The 17,437-nt window shown below is 48.6% G+C and overlaps 1 protein-coding gene across 1 annotated transcript in view; it reads left to right on the top strand.

The window, feature by feature from the left end:
- LOC144733183 (uncharacterized) overlaps positions 1 to 17,437 on the top strand; it is a 31,591-nt gene that overhangs the window by 3,151 nt on the left and 11,003 nt on the right. The window contains exons 2-11 of the mRNA XM_078614976.1: positions 1,453 to 1,641; positions 2,863 to 3,932; positions 5,607 to 5,702; positions 6,606 to 6,941; positions 8,333 to 8,495; positions 9,396 to 9,482; positions 11,754 to 11,895; positions 14,138 to 14,338; positions 16,431 to 16,763; positions 17,226 to 17,232. Coding sequence (XP_078471102.1) covers positions 1,453 to 1,641; positions 2,863 to 3,932; positions 5,607 to 5,702; positions 6,606 to 6,941; positions 8,333 to 8,495; positions 9,396 to 9,482; positions 11,754 to 11,895; positions 14,138 to 14,338; positions 16,431 to 16,763; positions 17,226 to 17,232 — 2,624 coding nt within the window. The remainder of the gene's footprint in view (positions 1 to 1,452; positions 1,642 to 2,862; positions 3,933 to 5,606; positions 5,703 to 6,605; positions 6,942 to 8,332; positions 8,496 to 9,395; positions 9,483 to 11,753; positions 11,896 to 14,137; positions 14,339 to 16,430; positions 16,764 to 17,225; positions 17,233 to 17,437) is intronic.

Below are 17,437 nucleotides of genomic sequence, written 5' to 3'. Positions count from 1 at the left end.
CATCATCACGTGGACATGTAAAGTAGCCAAATACTCTCGACTTAGTGACTCATCATCACCATCATCACTTGGACATGTAAAGTAGCCAAATACTCTCGACTTAGTGACTCATCATCACCACCATCACGTGGACATGTAAAGTAGCCAAATACTCTCGACTTAGTGACTCATCATCACCACCATCACGTGGACATGTAAAGCAGCCAAATACTCTCAACTTAGTGACTCATCATCACCATCATCACGTGGACATGTAAAGCAGCCAAATACTCTTAACATAGTGACTCATCATCACCATCACATGGACATGTAAAGCAGCCAAATACTCTCGACTTAGTGACTCATCATCACCACCATCACGTGGACATGTAAAGTAGCCAAATACTCTCGACTTAGTGACGCATCATCGCCACCATCACATGGACATGTAAAGCAGCCAAATACTCTCGACTTAGTGACTGATCATCACCATCACATGGACATGTAAAGCAGCCAAATACTCTCAAATTAGTGACTTATCATCACCATCATCACATGGACATTTAAAGCAGCCAAATACTATCAACGCATTGAGCTGTCATTTGTAGCCAAGTGGCTTCTAATAAAGAGCTACATAGCTCAGTGGGCCCTATCTGGTAAAATAAAATGGTTTATTTGAGTAGTTAGTTAGTCCAGACACGCGCCCCTCAATGTCAATGCCTCTGAGCCGAGTTCTCTCGCTCCGAATTGACCTTCGAAGCGAGCTGAGACTGTCAACTCGCTCCACTGATCAACGCCGTTCACTCGTAGTCGAGAAGATAATTGGAGGCCTTAATCCAACAGTGGATTGACCATGGCTGCTGATGACCATGATGGCATCCACATTGTGATTAATAATTTAGTTTTGGGTCAAATCGCGTGAGTAAAGGTTGTGTAGTGCACCCTCCTTCACTTGACACAGCCAATTAATGAAGTTATCACTAAACAAACGTGCAGCCAATCAATGTGTATTACCGCTTCGGCAGTAGCAGGAGCGTTAATTTATTGATTGACATTGAGCACCACCAGTGTTGTTGTTGCTGGAGGGCAATCCACACGCGTTTACCAACTGGGTACGGATGTCTCGCTGGGAGTCACAGCCAGCATCATCAGGCAGTCGTCAGGAATCTGAAGAGGGTTAACGGTACATTTATAGCTAGCAGTGTGCCACACGCTAGATTCGCATTATAGCGGGCGCAGTGCGCATCATACTTGCGTTATAGCGAGTAGTTTGTCACATGCTAGACTAGCGTTATAGCGGGGGCACCGTACACGCTAAAGCGAAAAACGTTATGTAAACGAAAAATCCGCGTTTAAGTTGAAAATGCGGAGTGTGAACGTCGCACATTCAATGGGGATTCCCTCTATTGATAGGATACACAGAGTGTAGTGACGCTTCCCTCCACCTGGTGTGTGCAATGTGGTGGAACGCAGCTGAGCCTGGTGTACTTGGCCGAGATGAAGAAGGTCGCCAGACAAGCCGGCGAGCTCGGCCAGAACCAGTTCTATTCCTGGGTTCTTGCCTTCGTTCTCGTCATCCCCAACATCTTCAGCTCCATCCGCTGCGGCCTCCGGCTCGCCTTCAAGAACTCCGATGCCTCCAATTGGAAGATTATCGCTCTGGTAAGGGTACGAGAGAGACAAAGAGTTTGCCTGTTCTTTTACCTTGGTCGCATGGATTGTTTGTCCCGGACCTCCGGTGCATTACTCCACATTTATAATTCACATGCATTTTTATTGTTTATAGTATTTGGCTGCGATAAATTTCCACATGGTGATAAGCGACTTCGTTGAGCTATCATTATTTGATAGCCAGGTCGCATCTGAAAAAAAGCTAATAGCTCAGTGGGCTTCATCTGGTAAAGTTAAAAAGGTTAGTTTTATTTGTATACTTTTTTTAAAGTAAATTGCACACTGACATCGTGTTTTTGTATTATTTATTGTTGCAACATTCTGTCCCACCTCGACTGGACATATTTGAAAAATAGTTTTATAGTTCATCGAATTCCTCCAGTATAAATACAAATTAGGATGTTTCCAGTGGACTCATCACGCTAGAACCCCCCCCCCCCGCCTCCATTGGCTCTGGGCGGACAGAGCGAGGAGAGGTCAAAAACTCTCCCGTTTGCTTCAGTTGCCGCGCCGGGAGATAGACCCGGCGGCCTGAGTAAGTGCACGTCCACTCTGCTGACCATTAAATCGCAGCAGCATCGCGTCAATATCATTGTCAAAAATGAAACAATAAACATCATTTGCCAATCCATTGCTGGGTATCGCAATTAAAAAAAAATTATGTTGGCAATGCTGCAGCTGCGTTGACAGTGGTGTACAAGCCCAATTAGCAACAACAACCTCAAAACATCCGTCATTAACACACTCTGATTAAGCTAGTTGTAATTACTGGCGTAACGTCGTACTCAGATTGTTAATGTTGTGGCTTGGCTCTCCAACACTATGGTGTGCTGTACTAGTGACGAATTGGCATGTTCTGTTTACGTGACAACCCTTACTAGTTGGCAGTGTCGGGTGGTGGGGGGTTTAACCACACATTTATATATTTACGCGATCTAACCCAAAACATATCTTATGGATGATATTGGTCGCGAAAGCCTACGTGCTGAATTGAGTTTTGTTGTTGTTAATCCACGCTAGGCCTTGTCCATCAGTGGGGATTGATTTTCCCATGCCTCGCCAACGTTGGCCAGTGCAGTTGTACAAAGACGACAAGGCCTTTAAAAAAAGACACTCTAGGCTCTGCGTTTATTTGGCGTGTTTCGCCATTCCAACAATCCTCAATCTCTCGTTGTCTCTCAATGTCCTTGCGTTCGTTTGGGCGTCACCCAGAACTGCCTGCTGGAAGGCTTCATCGGTCTCGGCTCAGCCCTCATGGCCATCATCATCCTCCCGGCGGATTCGGCGAACCTTCTCAGCAGCATCCTCCTCCTCAACGGTGTCACTCTGGTGCCGAGCGCGCTGCAGTTCGTCGGCAGGTGGACGCGAGGCAGGAAGCCGTCCAGGACGTCCAAGCTCCTGAGCCTGGCCTCCCTCTGCTGCTGTCTCGGCGCATTAGCGCTGTCGGTCGCCAAGGCGGCGTTGCCTGCGCCCAACGGCGGCTCCAGGGATGCAGGAATGATTGCCCACCTTGCGCTGCTGCTGGTGAGCCTTCTGCTTGTGTCCCTGTCGTGGTGGGAGAACTTCCTGCCTGCCGGCTGGCTCCGGGGATTCCGCGACGCTGTCGGCGAATCGCGGAACCTCGCCGAGTTCTACGGCTCGCTCGTGCGCACGCTCATCATCGTGGCGGTCGTGCTGCTGGACGCGGGCGTCGAGGGCGAGTGGAGGAGCTTCAGCACCATCAGCGGCATCGCGGAACACCGCGAGAGCGTGGCGCTCGCCCTGGCTCTGTTGGGCGTGCAGGCAGGCGCCTCCATCCTCTGCAAGTGGCTCGCGAACGCCGCCTGCAAGATCCGCCAGCAGAGGAGCTGCTTCGCCGCGCCGCTCTGCCTCGCCACGCCCGCCGCCCTTGCGGTCGTCGTCGCCCTCCACTTCGCGCTCGAGGCCTCGGGCGACCCTCGCTACGACTGCGAGTCGGTCCGACGGTGGAACGGCTCCGAGCAGACGATGCCCGCAACTACCTCACTCTTCTATGACCGCACGGCCGCTGCCGTCTGCTCGTTCGTGGGTCCTGGCAAGGACTCCGTGGTGGATACCGTGCTCACGTTGGGCGCCGGGGCACTGTGGTTCGCGGCGCTGCTGCTGTCGGCGGCGCCCGCGTTGCGCCCGGGCGGTGCAATGCGCATGGAGCGCACACGCGAGCTCTTCGTGCGCCGCGCCCCGCAGCCCGCGTGTCTCGTCGCGGGGCTGCTGCTCAACCGGCGGCAGCAGCAGGAGGAGGAGGTGGTGCTGGAGGAGAGGAGGTCCGTCTGTTGGTGTTGGTACGGCGTGGTGTGTGCGCGTGTGTGACTTGGTTTGTGTGTGACACGGTGTGTCTGGGAGTCTGAATAGATACATTTGTTACTCGGTGTGTCTGTACGTGACTAGGTGTCTCTGTGAGTAGGTGTGTGTGTTTGTGTGTAGGTGTCTCTGTGAGTAGGTGTGTGTGTGCTTGTTTCTGTCTAGGTATGGAGTGGCAGTGTCTCTGTTAGCGCCCTGTGCTACGAACCCGGCAACCCGAGATCGATTCCTGCTCACGGCCAACATCAGTGACAATTAAATTATTTGATTATGTTTTATTTTTATTATTTTATTATTTCCCTTCTACGTGACTTTACTGAAAGAACCAAGAAGATCAGTGACAATTATCTAAACCGGTCATGGTCCTTCTTTAGGTCGACTCAGCCTCAAATGAGCACCTGGTGTGGTGTGTAAACATCACCACTGGGGAGACAAAGACGGCCGGGCGTGGTGTTGGCTACCCACCCCCTTGTGCCGGCCTTCATAGGTGCTCGCTAACATCACTTGCCCCAATAGTCTGATCAGGCTTTATTTGTTTGCTTGTTGTATCTATGTGTGGTGGGTGATTGTTGGGCATAATATGCCGCCAATACTTTGGTTGAGCAGGTACTTCCAGTCAGGGGCCAACAGGGGGCAATAGCGAGTCCAGCCTGTGCAAAGCAGGACTCGTGGTTCAGGCATCCCGGGGGGGGGGGGGGGACACCCCAGGCCCCCCGGTAGGGGGCTGGGGAGGATTGCGCAACAATCCAGGTCCCTCGAGAAGGTTCCAGATGGTGGGCATGACTAGGGGCGGGGTGACCCTGGGAGCCCCATAAAAGCCGGACCCCAGAGCGGCTGGAGTCAGTTTGCGTCAAGCCGAAGACCCAGAATCCACCTGAAGATAGGACCCTGGACCCCAAGCCCCGCCGTCCTTATAAGGCCCGGGGCTCAGTGAGGCCAGTGGTCAATAGGCTAGGACCCTGAGGATCCCCCGACCCGACGCCCTTCTCAGGGCCGGGTCTGTGTGGGCCAGGGTCGAGACCCGAGGACCTTGGCTGGATCGGGTCAGCCTCCCCTAGGTCCCGCTAGCCGGAGGGCTAAAGAGTGGTTCGCCCTATTAGTTAGGGAACGTTAGCCCGTGTTAGGGACCGAGTGTTACTGTTATCGTTGTTATAAATAAATACGTGTTGCCTCCTAAGAAGACTCTGTCTCCATACAAGCCCACAATATATGTGACTAGGTGTCTGTGTGGCTAGGTGTCTGTGTGACTAGGTGTCTGTATGACTAGGTGTGTGTCTGTGTGAATGGCCACAAATCCCCTCGAGTCTCGTTCTGGGCTACATAAGTACTAGTCACTAACAGCCATTGCCCCAACAGTCTGTCAAGGCTATATGGGCGATCTTTGTTTTTAGTGTGTGTGGTAGTCTGGTCGATGCATTTGTCTATTTGTCGTGTTTTGGGTGTCGGTGGTAAAGTATGATCAAATAATCCAAACATGTTTTTTTTCAAAATGATGACAATTTGTGACGTTTGCCCTTCTATCCTACAGACCAAAATATGTCCACCCCACATTGTCCAATGCATAAAACAGAGAACCGCGCTCTGCGATTCCCTCTCTCAATCCGAATACGATGTCATGTTCTCGTTGTATCCTGTAGCAGCCAAGAGCAAGAGAGGGTGAAGATCTATCTGTGCGCAACCATGTGGCACGAGACCAAGGAGGAGATGACGAAGATCATCTCGTCCATCCTGAGGTAGTATTTTACCTACCGCCAGTTCCCATCAAGCGGTCGGATCCCATGGACCAGTGGGAGTCCCTCGCGAATATGCAGATGGGTGTGAACCAACCCATTAATTTCGTTCGGTCACGGCACCGCGCGCTTTCAGATGTGCTTCTACAGCCATCTGGAACGCTCTTCCCTCCGATATTATTAAGCCACTGGAGCTATGGATGTTTAAATTATTTAGATTAACAACTAATTTCTTCAGAACTGATTTTTGTGTTTAGTTTATTGTTCTTTCCCTCCACATCCGATTAGCACAGAACATTTGGCCTCCTAACGTGGCAGCCAATCAGCTGATCGTATTTAATGTGGGTCCGTTCTTTGCATGTGATCATTGAGCGATGTTTGTGAATGGTGCAAGCTGTAATCAACTAAATCAACTTGATTTAACACATATAGGCTGAAAACATTATTAAGATGCATAATAATATTGAGAGCCTGGACAGGTGAGAGCCTGAACCAGGTGGGAGCGAGAGCCTAAACAAGTTGATAGCCTGGACAGGTGAGAGCCTGGACAGGTGAGAGTCTCCTTCTTGAATGTGGATAATGGTGTTTGGTTGCTGCTGCGTGTGCAGCAGTGGGAGATAAATACAGAGAGAGTTCCAGACGGCTGCTGACTGGTGCAGCTACAGAGAAACGCCACTCACCCAGAAGCCGGTGCCAGCTGTGGGTAGAGGTCGTTGTGAGTTGAACTCCATAGGATGCGGTGGCAGTTTGCTGATATCTGTGGGATGAGAAAAGTGGAGGAAACATTCGGCAGAAGATCTTGGGAGAGTGCTCGATTGCAGAGGACAGCGATGCTGTACCGTGACCTTGACTCGGAGAGCCAGTAGCGGAATAACAATAACCACCCTTCCCCCTTGCCGCTGCCAGGCTGGACAGGAGTCAGCCTAAGGATCTGAACGTCGGTTCCGGCGGCAGAGGGAAGACGAAGAATAATGAGAAAAAGAAGGAGGAGAAGAAGCAGAAGAAGGAGGGGGGAAAGGAGGAGGAGGAAAATGAGAAAAAGGAGGAGAAGAAGAAGGAGGAGGAAAATGAGAAAATGGAGAAGGAGGAAAAGAAGAGGAAGAAGGAGAAGACAGTGAAGCGGGAACCGTACGACTTCTCGGCTCACATCTACTTTGACGATGCCTTCGAGAGGAAGGGAGATTACATGGTGGTCAACCAGTTCGTGACCAGCCTCATGGACGTCATCGCCAAAGTGTGCCGGTCAGTGCACCGGGTGTTATTATGTGGTCGAGATGAGCTGGGTGGATGGAGGGAGGGAAGGATGGATAGAGGCACGAGCATTCTAATAACGAAGCAAGGGACGGCACAGGGAAGTTAAGCTCATCTCGTGGTGTGCGCGAGAACAAGAAAAGGATGGGAATAGCCTGTACAGATGCCTTCGTGCAGAAGTGGATAAATCACGGTGAACAATGACGATGTTTGGTGATGGTCACGCAGATGACCGACGTGAGCGCCGATCGCAGGCCTAGCGAGGCCTTGCGTCACCATCACCGTTGTTGAGCACAGATCCGAAGGTGCACAAACTGACAATTGGCTGGCAAACAGAAACACTGTGGTGGGCGGTGTGATAGATGAGCGTTCACGCTCGTGTTGAATTGAGCAGGCAGCCTCATGTTTTTATACACGTTCGTATGTACGTTGAACTTTTTTCACATCATGCAAAGCCAACCTTGCTCTAGAGTGCACAAGTCGCATGACATAATTTACACAAAACAGTGCAGCAATTGGGGAGATAAAAGCAGGCAGGCGTGGTGCTGGCCACCTACCCCCTCGTGTGTCGGGCCGTCCTTCATAGGTGCTACTGGCTAACAGTCCTTGCCTCTTCTTGGTTCTTTCGGTAAAGTCACGTAGAAGGGAAGTAATAAAATAATAAAAATAAAACATAATAAAACAATTCTCACGACGTTTCGGCTACAACGCAAGCAGCCGTCTTCAGGTGAAGAATGAGACACTACCAAGCTAGGAGCTTGTATATACGCTGGGTTGGAGGTGCAAGAAGGGCGCCTTAACAAAAAGAATGTGCATATGAAGAGGAATTTAGCATAATCATGGGAAATGCGTAGGAGGTGGGCGGGGGGGTTTCAAAGTCATATTATGCCCATGCATTATGCAGGATCAGCAGCACCAAGGAAGGGTGCAGGGAGTAGCATTAACAAAGGAAAGGAATGTTAATAGTATGTAGCTGCAGTTACTAAACAACCACGTAGAAAACTAAAGTATAAACTACATAAAAAAAACTAAAGTATAAACTGCATAGCACCATCAGTATACTTACTATTCTCTACAATAAGCTGAGTTGCTCACAGCAAGTAATACATTACAATTCTACGTCGTAACAATTCTACGTTGTAGAGTATAGTAAGTATACTGAAGCGTCCTGGCCACAAATAATAGCGCAACGAATTGACTTATCACGTGGAAATGTATAGCAGCCAAATAACCTAAATATTCAACATTTTGTCGAGTGCAGCAGTGAGGTAACAACTGGGGACTTCATCCAAGATGACAGCAGCAGCAGCAGCAGCAACAATGCAACATAGTAACTGGGGCGCGTCTTCCCTGTCGCTTGTGATTCTGCTGCTGATGTGAAGGTATTTTGAAAAAAACTCGAATAATCCACAAGAGGCGCCGTCAATGGAGAGGACTCAGACGCCGTACGGAGCGCGACTCTCCTACAAACTCCCGCACGGCAACTCGCTGTGCGTGCACCTCAAGGACAAGGAGATGATCCGCCACCGCAAGCGGTGGTCACAGGTATTTGTTGCATCCTTGGGCTTCAGATCTTCTGCCCCAAAGCTCATTGGGCCACAAACCCTACAACCGCATCCACACAGAGCATAGTAGCAGCTGATGCGCTTATACATGACGATGATGATGCACAATTAGAAAAGTAAATATCTCCGGTCAGTGTCCGTCCGTATGTATGTTGAACTTCTTTCACACCACACCTTACCCTACCCACCATACTAATCGGAGGTACAGGGAAGGATAAAACATTTAACACAGAAAGCAGTTCTAAAGAAATGAGTTTACAATCTAGATTTATAAGTGCATAGCTCCTGTGCATTCCTAATATCGACAGTGGTCACTACCCAGAACAGAGCGACGGAACACAAAACGACTCAACGCCCGATTCACAACACGAACGCAGCAGCGATGATTCGCCACTCCGCTACTCCTGGCGCAATCATCTGGTTCGTCAACCACCTCGATGTAAAGTTACAGCTCTCGCTCTACGAGTTGTCACCAGCATCTGCCGTACAGAGGAGATGGCAATAGCTCACGCCTATTGAAGCCATCTGTATGCTACCTAGAGAGTCATCTCCTCATTTGAAAATGAAATCACGTGATGATTAATAATTCGTTTCACGTGCGCTTTTGAGTTACACTTGGGCAGCACGCGCCATCATGGCCATTGTGTCGAGAATAATAGTGAAGTGGCAGCCAAAGAATGTAACTTATACAAGAGGATTGCCGCCGAGGAGATGGAGCGATGGAATCAATCGGTAATGGAGGTGCTGGGTGAATAACGACTCAGGATCTCATGAGGTATCGTGACGACTTGGGTAGGTCTTAATCCAGTAGTGGATTAATCACGGCTGCTGCTGCTGATGGTGATTGTTATTATTAAACCCCTTGACGTGTTCTGTACAGGTGATGTACATGTACTACCTCCTTGGCTGGAAGATCTACCGCAAGATCCACACAGTGAAGAAAGATGAACAAGAGGAATGGGTGGAGGTAAGGGTCTTCTAAACTGCAAAGAAAACGATCCCTCATATAGCCGTTAACACACTGTTGAGGCAAATGCTGTTAGCGAGCACCTGTTCAGGACGGGACGGCACGCAAGCGGGTCGTGTGTCCAACACCACGCCCATCCACCTTTGTCTCCCCAGTGCTAATGTTTACTCATTTAAGGCTAAGCCGACCTTGGGGAGGCCGCTTTACACTTCCACTTGCCAGTATAAATGGGTAAGCCCTGCACATTCTGTGGATGGGCAGTTCCCGTGCGGTGGGGTAGAGTGTGAGTACTTCCCTCTCTTCCCCCAAGACGTGGGAGCAGTGTGGAAGTGTAGGCCAAATACGGGCGCCGCTGTGGCAAGATGTTAACGACCTCGCTTGGTATGCAGGAGGCACTGAGTTCGATCCCGGCCCTGACACCTGTATATTTAAAGCTTGCGTGTCTCTCTCCCCTTGGTCGTATGGATTTTTACCTGGGTCCTCCGGTTTTTCCCTCCATTTAGAATCAACATCACGCATTTCGTGTATTTGCTATAAATATCCAATTGATAATCCACTTTGTTGAGCTATAATTTTTGATAGCCAGGTCGCTTCTGAAAAAGAGCTAATAGCTCAGTGGGTCTTGCCGAGTAAATTTTTATTGTTTAGTTTGTTCGAGGGTCTCTCTCTCTCTCTCGGGCTCTCTCCCTCCGGGTGGAGGCCCAGTCATCGCGTGCACTACGCGTGTCTGTGCACGCAGAGTCGGTACATTAGAAGTCTATCTTTGGTTACCTCTCTGGCAGAAATTTGTCACTCAACGCGCCATCATCACGTTGCTATTAAAAATTGCAATCGAAATTTCTATACATTAAGAAATATCTATATACATGCACTTATTACAGTTGTTTAAAATATGAGCAAAATTGGTTTGCGACTCTGAGTTAGTTGTATGTATTTTTAACTTCTTTCACACCTTACGTAGCTAACTGTGCTAATCGGAGGTGTGCGGGAAGAACAACAAACCAAACACAAAACGCAGTTCTAGAGAAATTAGTGTCCAATCTAATTGATGATTTAAAAGTGCATAGCTCCAGTTGCTTTCTAATATCGGAAGGAAGAGCGTTCCAGACCACCGTAGAAGCGCATCTGAATGCGCGAGATGCAGTGCCCATCTTTGTTCAACGGCTCACCAAAAGCCGCTGCTGTGAGGATGGCTGGAGTAAGTTGTTGTTGTACGCAAGCAAAAATAGCCGCATTGTTGCCGTTAAGTTGTCACTGTTAATGAAGTTATGATGGAGTCGAGTGTGCACACCGCTTCGGGGAGGTTGTTTCCAGAGGTTGTAGCGCTGCAGATAGCAACGATCTCTCGACCCTCGTGGTTGTTATTAGGAATCTACTGTAGCTATGCACTTTTAAATAATCTATTTTGAATACTATTGAATTTTGAAATGCGGCTTGTGTTGAGTTTGTTGTCCTTCCCCGACTAACACGGTTGGCTACGTACGGTACGAAAAAAGTTCAACATACATACAATATACATATGTCGGGGTAATCGTCACTCACCACTCTGTGGGCTGGTAGCTTCCCTTTATCGTCAATAGGGGGCGGAAGCGCTATCACTCCAGGGCTAATGTCCATGGCCAAAAAAGGGGCCAACAACAAACCCTAGCAAATGGATCCTGGGACAAATTCCCCGGGGCCCCGGGAGGGGGGAACCGGCGGATGATGTCACCTTCCAGAAAGTTTTAGAAGGGAGGCGTGGCTATGGTGGAGCAAGCCACGAATCAGTCCATAAGCCGGACCTCTCACAGGTCTGGCTCAGTCATCTGCAAGCTGAAGAATGAAGACCTGGGCTGAAGATAGCACCCTGGACCACAAGCTCCGATGTCCTTCTAAGGGCCGGAGCTCAGTGAGACCAGTGGTTAGGACCCACGGACCGGGTACGGTCGGGTCAGATAGCCTCCCCTAGGCCCCAGCCGGAGAACGAAGGGGAACGGGGTACCCAGTGATAGGGCCCGTATAGTTCGGAGGCCATAGCTCCCAAAGTATTGGGTAAAGGGACCGAAAAACCCTTTGTGTTAGGGACTTGTAAGAAAGACATAAAATATCGTGTTGCCTCATCAGAAGTTTATTCGTCAATTTATACCCACTACACATACAACATACATACTGCATACATACATACATTGTGTGTTTGGTTGTTGGAGAAGGAGCGTTGGGGTTGACGAGCGAAGTGATCGGTTGCTTTGCTTGCTCTGTCTCCGTGCCACTACTCCCCGTTCACCGCCACAGAGGAAGAAGCGCAACACCTACGTGCTGGCCTTGGACGGAGACACGGACTTCTACCCCTCGGCGCTCTCCATGCTGGTCGACCGACTCAGGAGGGATCCCACCGTTGGCGCCGCCTGCGGGAGAATTCACCCGACGGGCGTAGGTGCGTAGACAGCTGTGGTGTGTGTGGTGCAGGATGTGTGTGTGGTGCAGGATGTGTGTGTGTGAGGTGCAGGATGTGTGTGGTGCATGATGTGTGTGTGTGTGGTGCATGATGTGTGTGTGTGTGGTGCATGATGTGTGTGTGTGTGGTGCAAGATGTGTGTGTGTGTGGTGTAGGATGCGTGCGTGTGTGGTGCAGAGCAGTAGTGCAGTGTTTAGCGCACTGTGCTGTGGATTTACTTTCCAACAAACGGGTGGGCTGAAATAGTAACTCATTTGCACATTTTGCTTACGTGACATACCTTACTGGCTGTGTCGGGTGGGGAGGGCTAGCGGCCATCCATAAATGACGTCACGTGATTTTGGACGATTTTTGACCACCCCCCCTCGTCACATAGCGTCACAAAAAGTCAGACCCCCCTCAAATATGACATCACAAAGCTCTGCCCCCCCCCCCTAAAACCATATTTCCATTTTGAAAATAAAACATGCTTCAAATCGCTTTAAACTATTATCTTTGTAGTGCGTATTTAATGTGGCGCTGCACTCTAATGTTATTAGAGTGTTGTTATAACAATTCTATATTTAAAGTTGCGCATTTCGCTGTGACGTCACATTTCTCAAACTCCCCCCTCACGCCCTCGTCACACATCGTCACAAATGTCTGACCCCCTCCCTGCCTAGGTGCGTGACGTCATTTATGGACGGCCTCTTACGACGCATTTATACTTACGCGATCTAACCCGAAAACCTTTATGAATAACAGAATGCCCTTGCTACCACAACTATTCAGGATGTTTAAAGAAAGTTAAATAATCACACACACGTAAGCACAGTGGAAGGATTGGAATTAAATCAATACGCGTCCACCACAGCAGTACCGAGTGCACATGGAGCCGAATTGTTATATCATGAAGTGGTCTGAGAAAAACCACCACTACCACTAGTAATGGAAGTTTGACTCCACATAGCTCAAATTAAATACCAAAATACTGCAAAGACTTCGGAGTAAATTGCGCAAATCCTAGATAATTATTGATTGTAAATCAAAATCAATATCATTATTATCAGCGTGGTCAATCCACTGCGGGATGAAGGCCTCCCCAAGTCGTCGCCATCTCTCACGACTCTGCGATGTAATAATCCAACACATCTCCACCCTTTGTAATCGTCCAACCTTCCTGGCCAGCTGGCTCGCAAACATAATAAATAAATAGATTCCCATAACCTGTACTATTCCCTTAGAGGTTAGGCGCCCAACAAACAAAATCTGTCACTGAAATCTGCCAGGAGAATGTAGCAGTGGGCATAAGCTGGAACGTGCCATGCCTAGCCGAGGCAGACCGCAGGCTGACTAACACCAAACATAGTTACGACGAAATCAAACTACGTGGCACGCACTAATATCCAATCTCGATGCTTTAACGGCACAATTCAGATGTCTTTCGTTTATTCAGTGGTCGAGCAAGGCTGGACCAGCGTTGAGCAAGGACGCAAACCCAACTTTTCACCCAGGAAACCGGAGAGCACAGATTTAGCCACCTCTTGACTCATTATTATAAGAAAAATCCCATCTATTTATGAACACACAATTTAAAATAAACAAATAACAAATACACAATTAAAACAGGGGAATAATTCAAAGAGCTTGTGTCGTTTTTACTTGACCCCACCGATCCCTTTGCTCCCTGCCCTCCCGCTCTCCCACTGTGGCCTCCCGGATCGCTCTTCCGGCTTGCTTCTCTCCTTCACCTCCTCCCCTCTCTCATCACCCCCTCCTCTCGTCTCCCCAGCATGCCCTTCCCTACCCTCTAGCCATCCACTCTTCCTCCAAACCTTCCCTCCCTCTACACCCCCCAAATGTCTCCGATCCTCCCCTTCATTGCCCCCCTGCCAATTCCCTCTCCCTCCTCTTGTACTTCCCTACCCCTCCTCTTGACCCACCCTTGATCCCCCTTAGTCAACAATTATATTTCCTCCCAATCTCGGAATTCAAAGCTCTAACCTCGCTCTCCACGCTTACAAACAAACTTTCTCTCGTGGTGGTTCCAATGCAAAAACCACAGTAGTTTTTTTTCAAAAGATATACATACAACATGCATACAACATACAATACAACATACAACCCACATACAACATATATTTATCCAGGAAAATCACACCTGAATTGTAGGACAGCTGCATTGGGTTGTCACTATGAGTTGCGTTCAGCCAATTAACCACGATTGTTTATACACCGACAGGGCCGCTCATCTGGTACCAGAAGTTCGAGTACGCGGTAGGCCACTGGCTGCAGAAGACGGCCGAGCACGTGCTGGGCTGCGTTCTCTGCAGCCCTGGCTGCTTCAGCCTCTTCCGGGCCAAGGCCATCATGGACGACAACGTCCTCAAGACCTACACCACGGTGGCCACCGAGGCCCTGCAGTACATCCAGTACGACCAAGGTAAGTGTCGACGTGTGTTTGGATATCGCACCTCCGATTAGCACGGTTGGCTACGTGTGGTGCGAAAGACGTTCAACATGTGTACATGTCACGGTGGCGAGATGTTAACTCCCCTGCCTGGTATACAGGAGGTCGTAGGTTCCATCCCGACCCTGACACGTGTTTATTGGATTTTGCGTGTCTCTCTCTCCCTGTGGTTGCGTGAATTTTTCTCCGGGTCTTCCGGTTTTTCCCTACACATTTAGAATCAACATCACGCGCTTAGAACATTTGGCTGCTATTAATTTCCACATGATGAGTCACTTCAATGCACTGGGGGAGCCAGTGGGGGGGGGGGTGGCACGTGCCCCCCCAATTATCCGATCAAAATCCCTAATTCGATTGGATTATTGGGGTTTATTAGTAATAAATCAGCATTTTGCGATCCCCACTGCCACTGTGTAACATATTATTACGTGCCAGGGACTCTATGAGATGATAGGATAATAGTCTTGAGTCCACAATTGGCAATAAGTAAAGGCAAAGCAGTTATAAGTGACTCACAGAATTGTGCGAAGCTGCGTATACAGTACACGACTTCCCTGAAGGCATACCTTCAGCGAGCGTGATGCCGAACACACACGGTTCGAATTAGACCCTCAATCGATGGCTGCACCATCGTCGCACACGTGTCAAATAAAAAGCAAGGGACAAGTTCTTACTCACTAACAACTCCTATCATTTTTCATTGCTGGAGGGGTTGCCCCCCCCTACCTGAAAATCCTGGCTCTGCCATTGCTTCGATGACCTTTCATTTGTGGCCAGGTCGCTTCTGAAAAGGGCTACATGGCACACTGGGCCTTACCTGGTAAAATAATATTTAAAAAAATAGTTTAGTTTTACTTTAGACAAATCGTGGAAGTAATTGCAACTCTTTCTTCAGCCACACTATGATCTGATTGTTAATTTCCCACCCAACCCTTCTGGCTGGTGTAGGCAATGCAAATATGTCGCATTGGTATAAACAACTACAATTCTACGAACATCCCGTCGACAAACGTGGACGTTGTATGTATTTAGAATGTCTTTCGCACCATTCATCGCGGTAATACGTGGGTCGAGACCCCGCAACATCAATATCATACGTCGGCTTTCACAATCAATATTCATGATTGACAATTCGTTCATGCTGGGTTAGATTATCGTGTAGGTATAGTGTTAATTTGTTTTAACAATAAGCGTCCACCACCCGATAGAGCCAATCGAGTAAAGTTGTTAGGTTATGGGGCAACTACGTCAATTGTTTTGGTTTAATTATCAAAACCCGAATATTGAAAGGACAGCAAAATACTGAAAATGTTTACATAAATATGAATATATATTATTTATTTACATTTAACTTTTTCAGAAAAAAACAATGTGTTCACATTTGCCCAATTGACAACTTGCATGACTCCGATATTATACCTGCACGATGATCGGACCCACAATGAACGAATCATGAATCATTAGAATGTTGGTCTCTGCCTTCTGAGTCTGATTTTTATGCACCGCTCCCCTCCCCAACATGCCCTCTGTATGAATGGGTTCATCACGCAGTTGATCGGGAGGTCGTGTGTGGAGACTCTAAGGTGTGGGTATCCAGATCTCTTTCCAAGACGTCTGGCGAACTTACAGAAAGGAAGCCAAAAATACCACGAGAGAGGGGATGTTGCCGAGCTCCTCTGCCAGCAGTGGAGTGAGCAAGCTGCGGAAGAGACGCACCGCCTGCAGCATTCACGATTAATACAACATGCACACTACGCGAATTTAATTAAATGTGCCATCAAGAATTTAGAGGTGAAAGGTCAAAGTCCCTCATATACCACTCTGAACCAGGTGAGAGCCTGGACAGGTGAGAGCATTTACAGGTGAGAGTCGGCTTCTTGGTGCTTGTTGCTGCTGCTCCTGCGTGTGCAGCAGTGGGAGATAGATAAAAAGATACAAAGAGAGATAATTGCAGACGGCTACTGCTGGTGCAGCTACAGAGAAACGCCACTCGGCCAGGTTGTGGGTACAATGAGCTGGTTACCCTCTCACTCGCGGTCGTCCCCTCTCCCATTTGTGGGTGCAGGCGAGGACCGCTGGCTGTGCACACTGATGCTGCAGCAGGGCTGGCGCGTCGAGTACTGCGCCGGATCGGACGCCTACACCAACGCCCCGCAGGAATTCAAAGAGTTCTTCAACCAACGGAGGCGCTGGGGTCCCTCCACGTTGGCGAACACCTTCAGCATCCTGGAGAACGGCGTCCGCACGGCCAAGAAGAACCCGTCCATCTCTCGGCTCTACATTCTCTATCAGATCATCTACATGGCCACCTCCATCATGGGTCCGGCTACTGTCTGTCTCATGATTGCAGGTGACTTCGGGTTGTCACATGTCCTGGGTTTTTATTTTATTTATCCGGGTTCATCCTTTTGATGCAAGTACTGTATCAAAAGAGAGGGCACCATGGTGGAGAGGCGTTAACTCCCTCGTCTGGTATACAGGAGGTCGTTGGTTCTATTCCGACACCTGTATATTTGGAATTGGCATGTCTCTCCTCGTGGTCGTGTTGATTTTTCTCCGGGTCCTGCGGTTTTTGTCTCCACGTTTTAGAATCAACATCATGCGTTTAGACTATTTGGCTGCTATCAATTTACACGTGATAAGCCACTTTGTTGAGTTATCATTTGTGACCAAGTTGCTTCTGAAAAATAAGCTCCAATGCTCAGTGGGTTTTTCTGGTATAATAACAATAGTTTACTTTATAAAAAAAAACGTTTACTTGGAACACTTCTCCTCACAGTCGTGCATGGCTTCATGTCATCACTCACAGTTGTTTCTGCAAAGATATTTTTGATTGCTATTTTTTCTGATAACATCACAGCCTCAAAGTGATTGATCGTGTTAATCTTCTCATCATAACATATGCGCACTGTTAATAATATTGTGAGTATTATTGCTTGTGTGCTGGGGTATTCAAACTGCTGTAAGTTTCTTTCAGCAAAATATTCTTTACACACAGGCTGCACGACTCTGTTAATCTGAATGCACTCTTTACTTTACTGCTGGTTGAACGGTTGTCGTTGTCAATCGTGG

Source organism: Lampetra planeri, chromosome 45, assembly GCF_965212315.1.
Source record: "Lampetra planeri chromosome 45, kcLamPlan1.2.h2, whole genome shotgun sequence".
NCBI lineage: Eukaryota > Metazoa > Chordata > Hyperoartia > Petromyzontiformes > Petromyzontidae > Lampetra > Lampetra planeri.
Note: the sequence above shows the minus strand (reverse complement) of the source record. Positions and strands in the feature narration are given on the sequence as shown.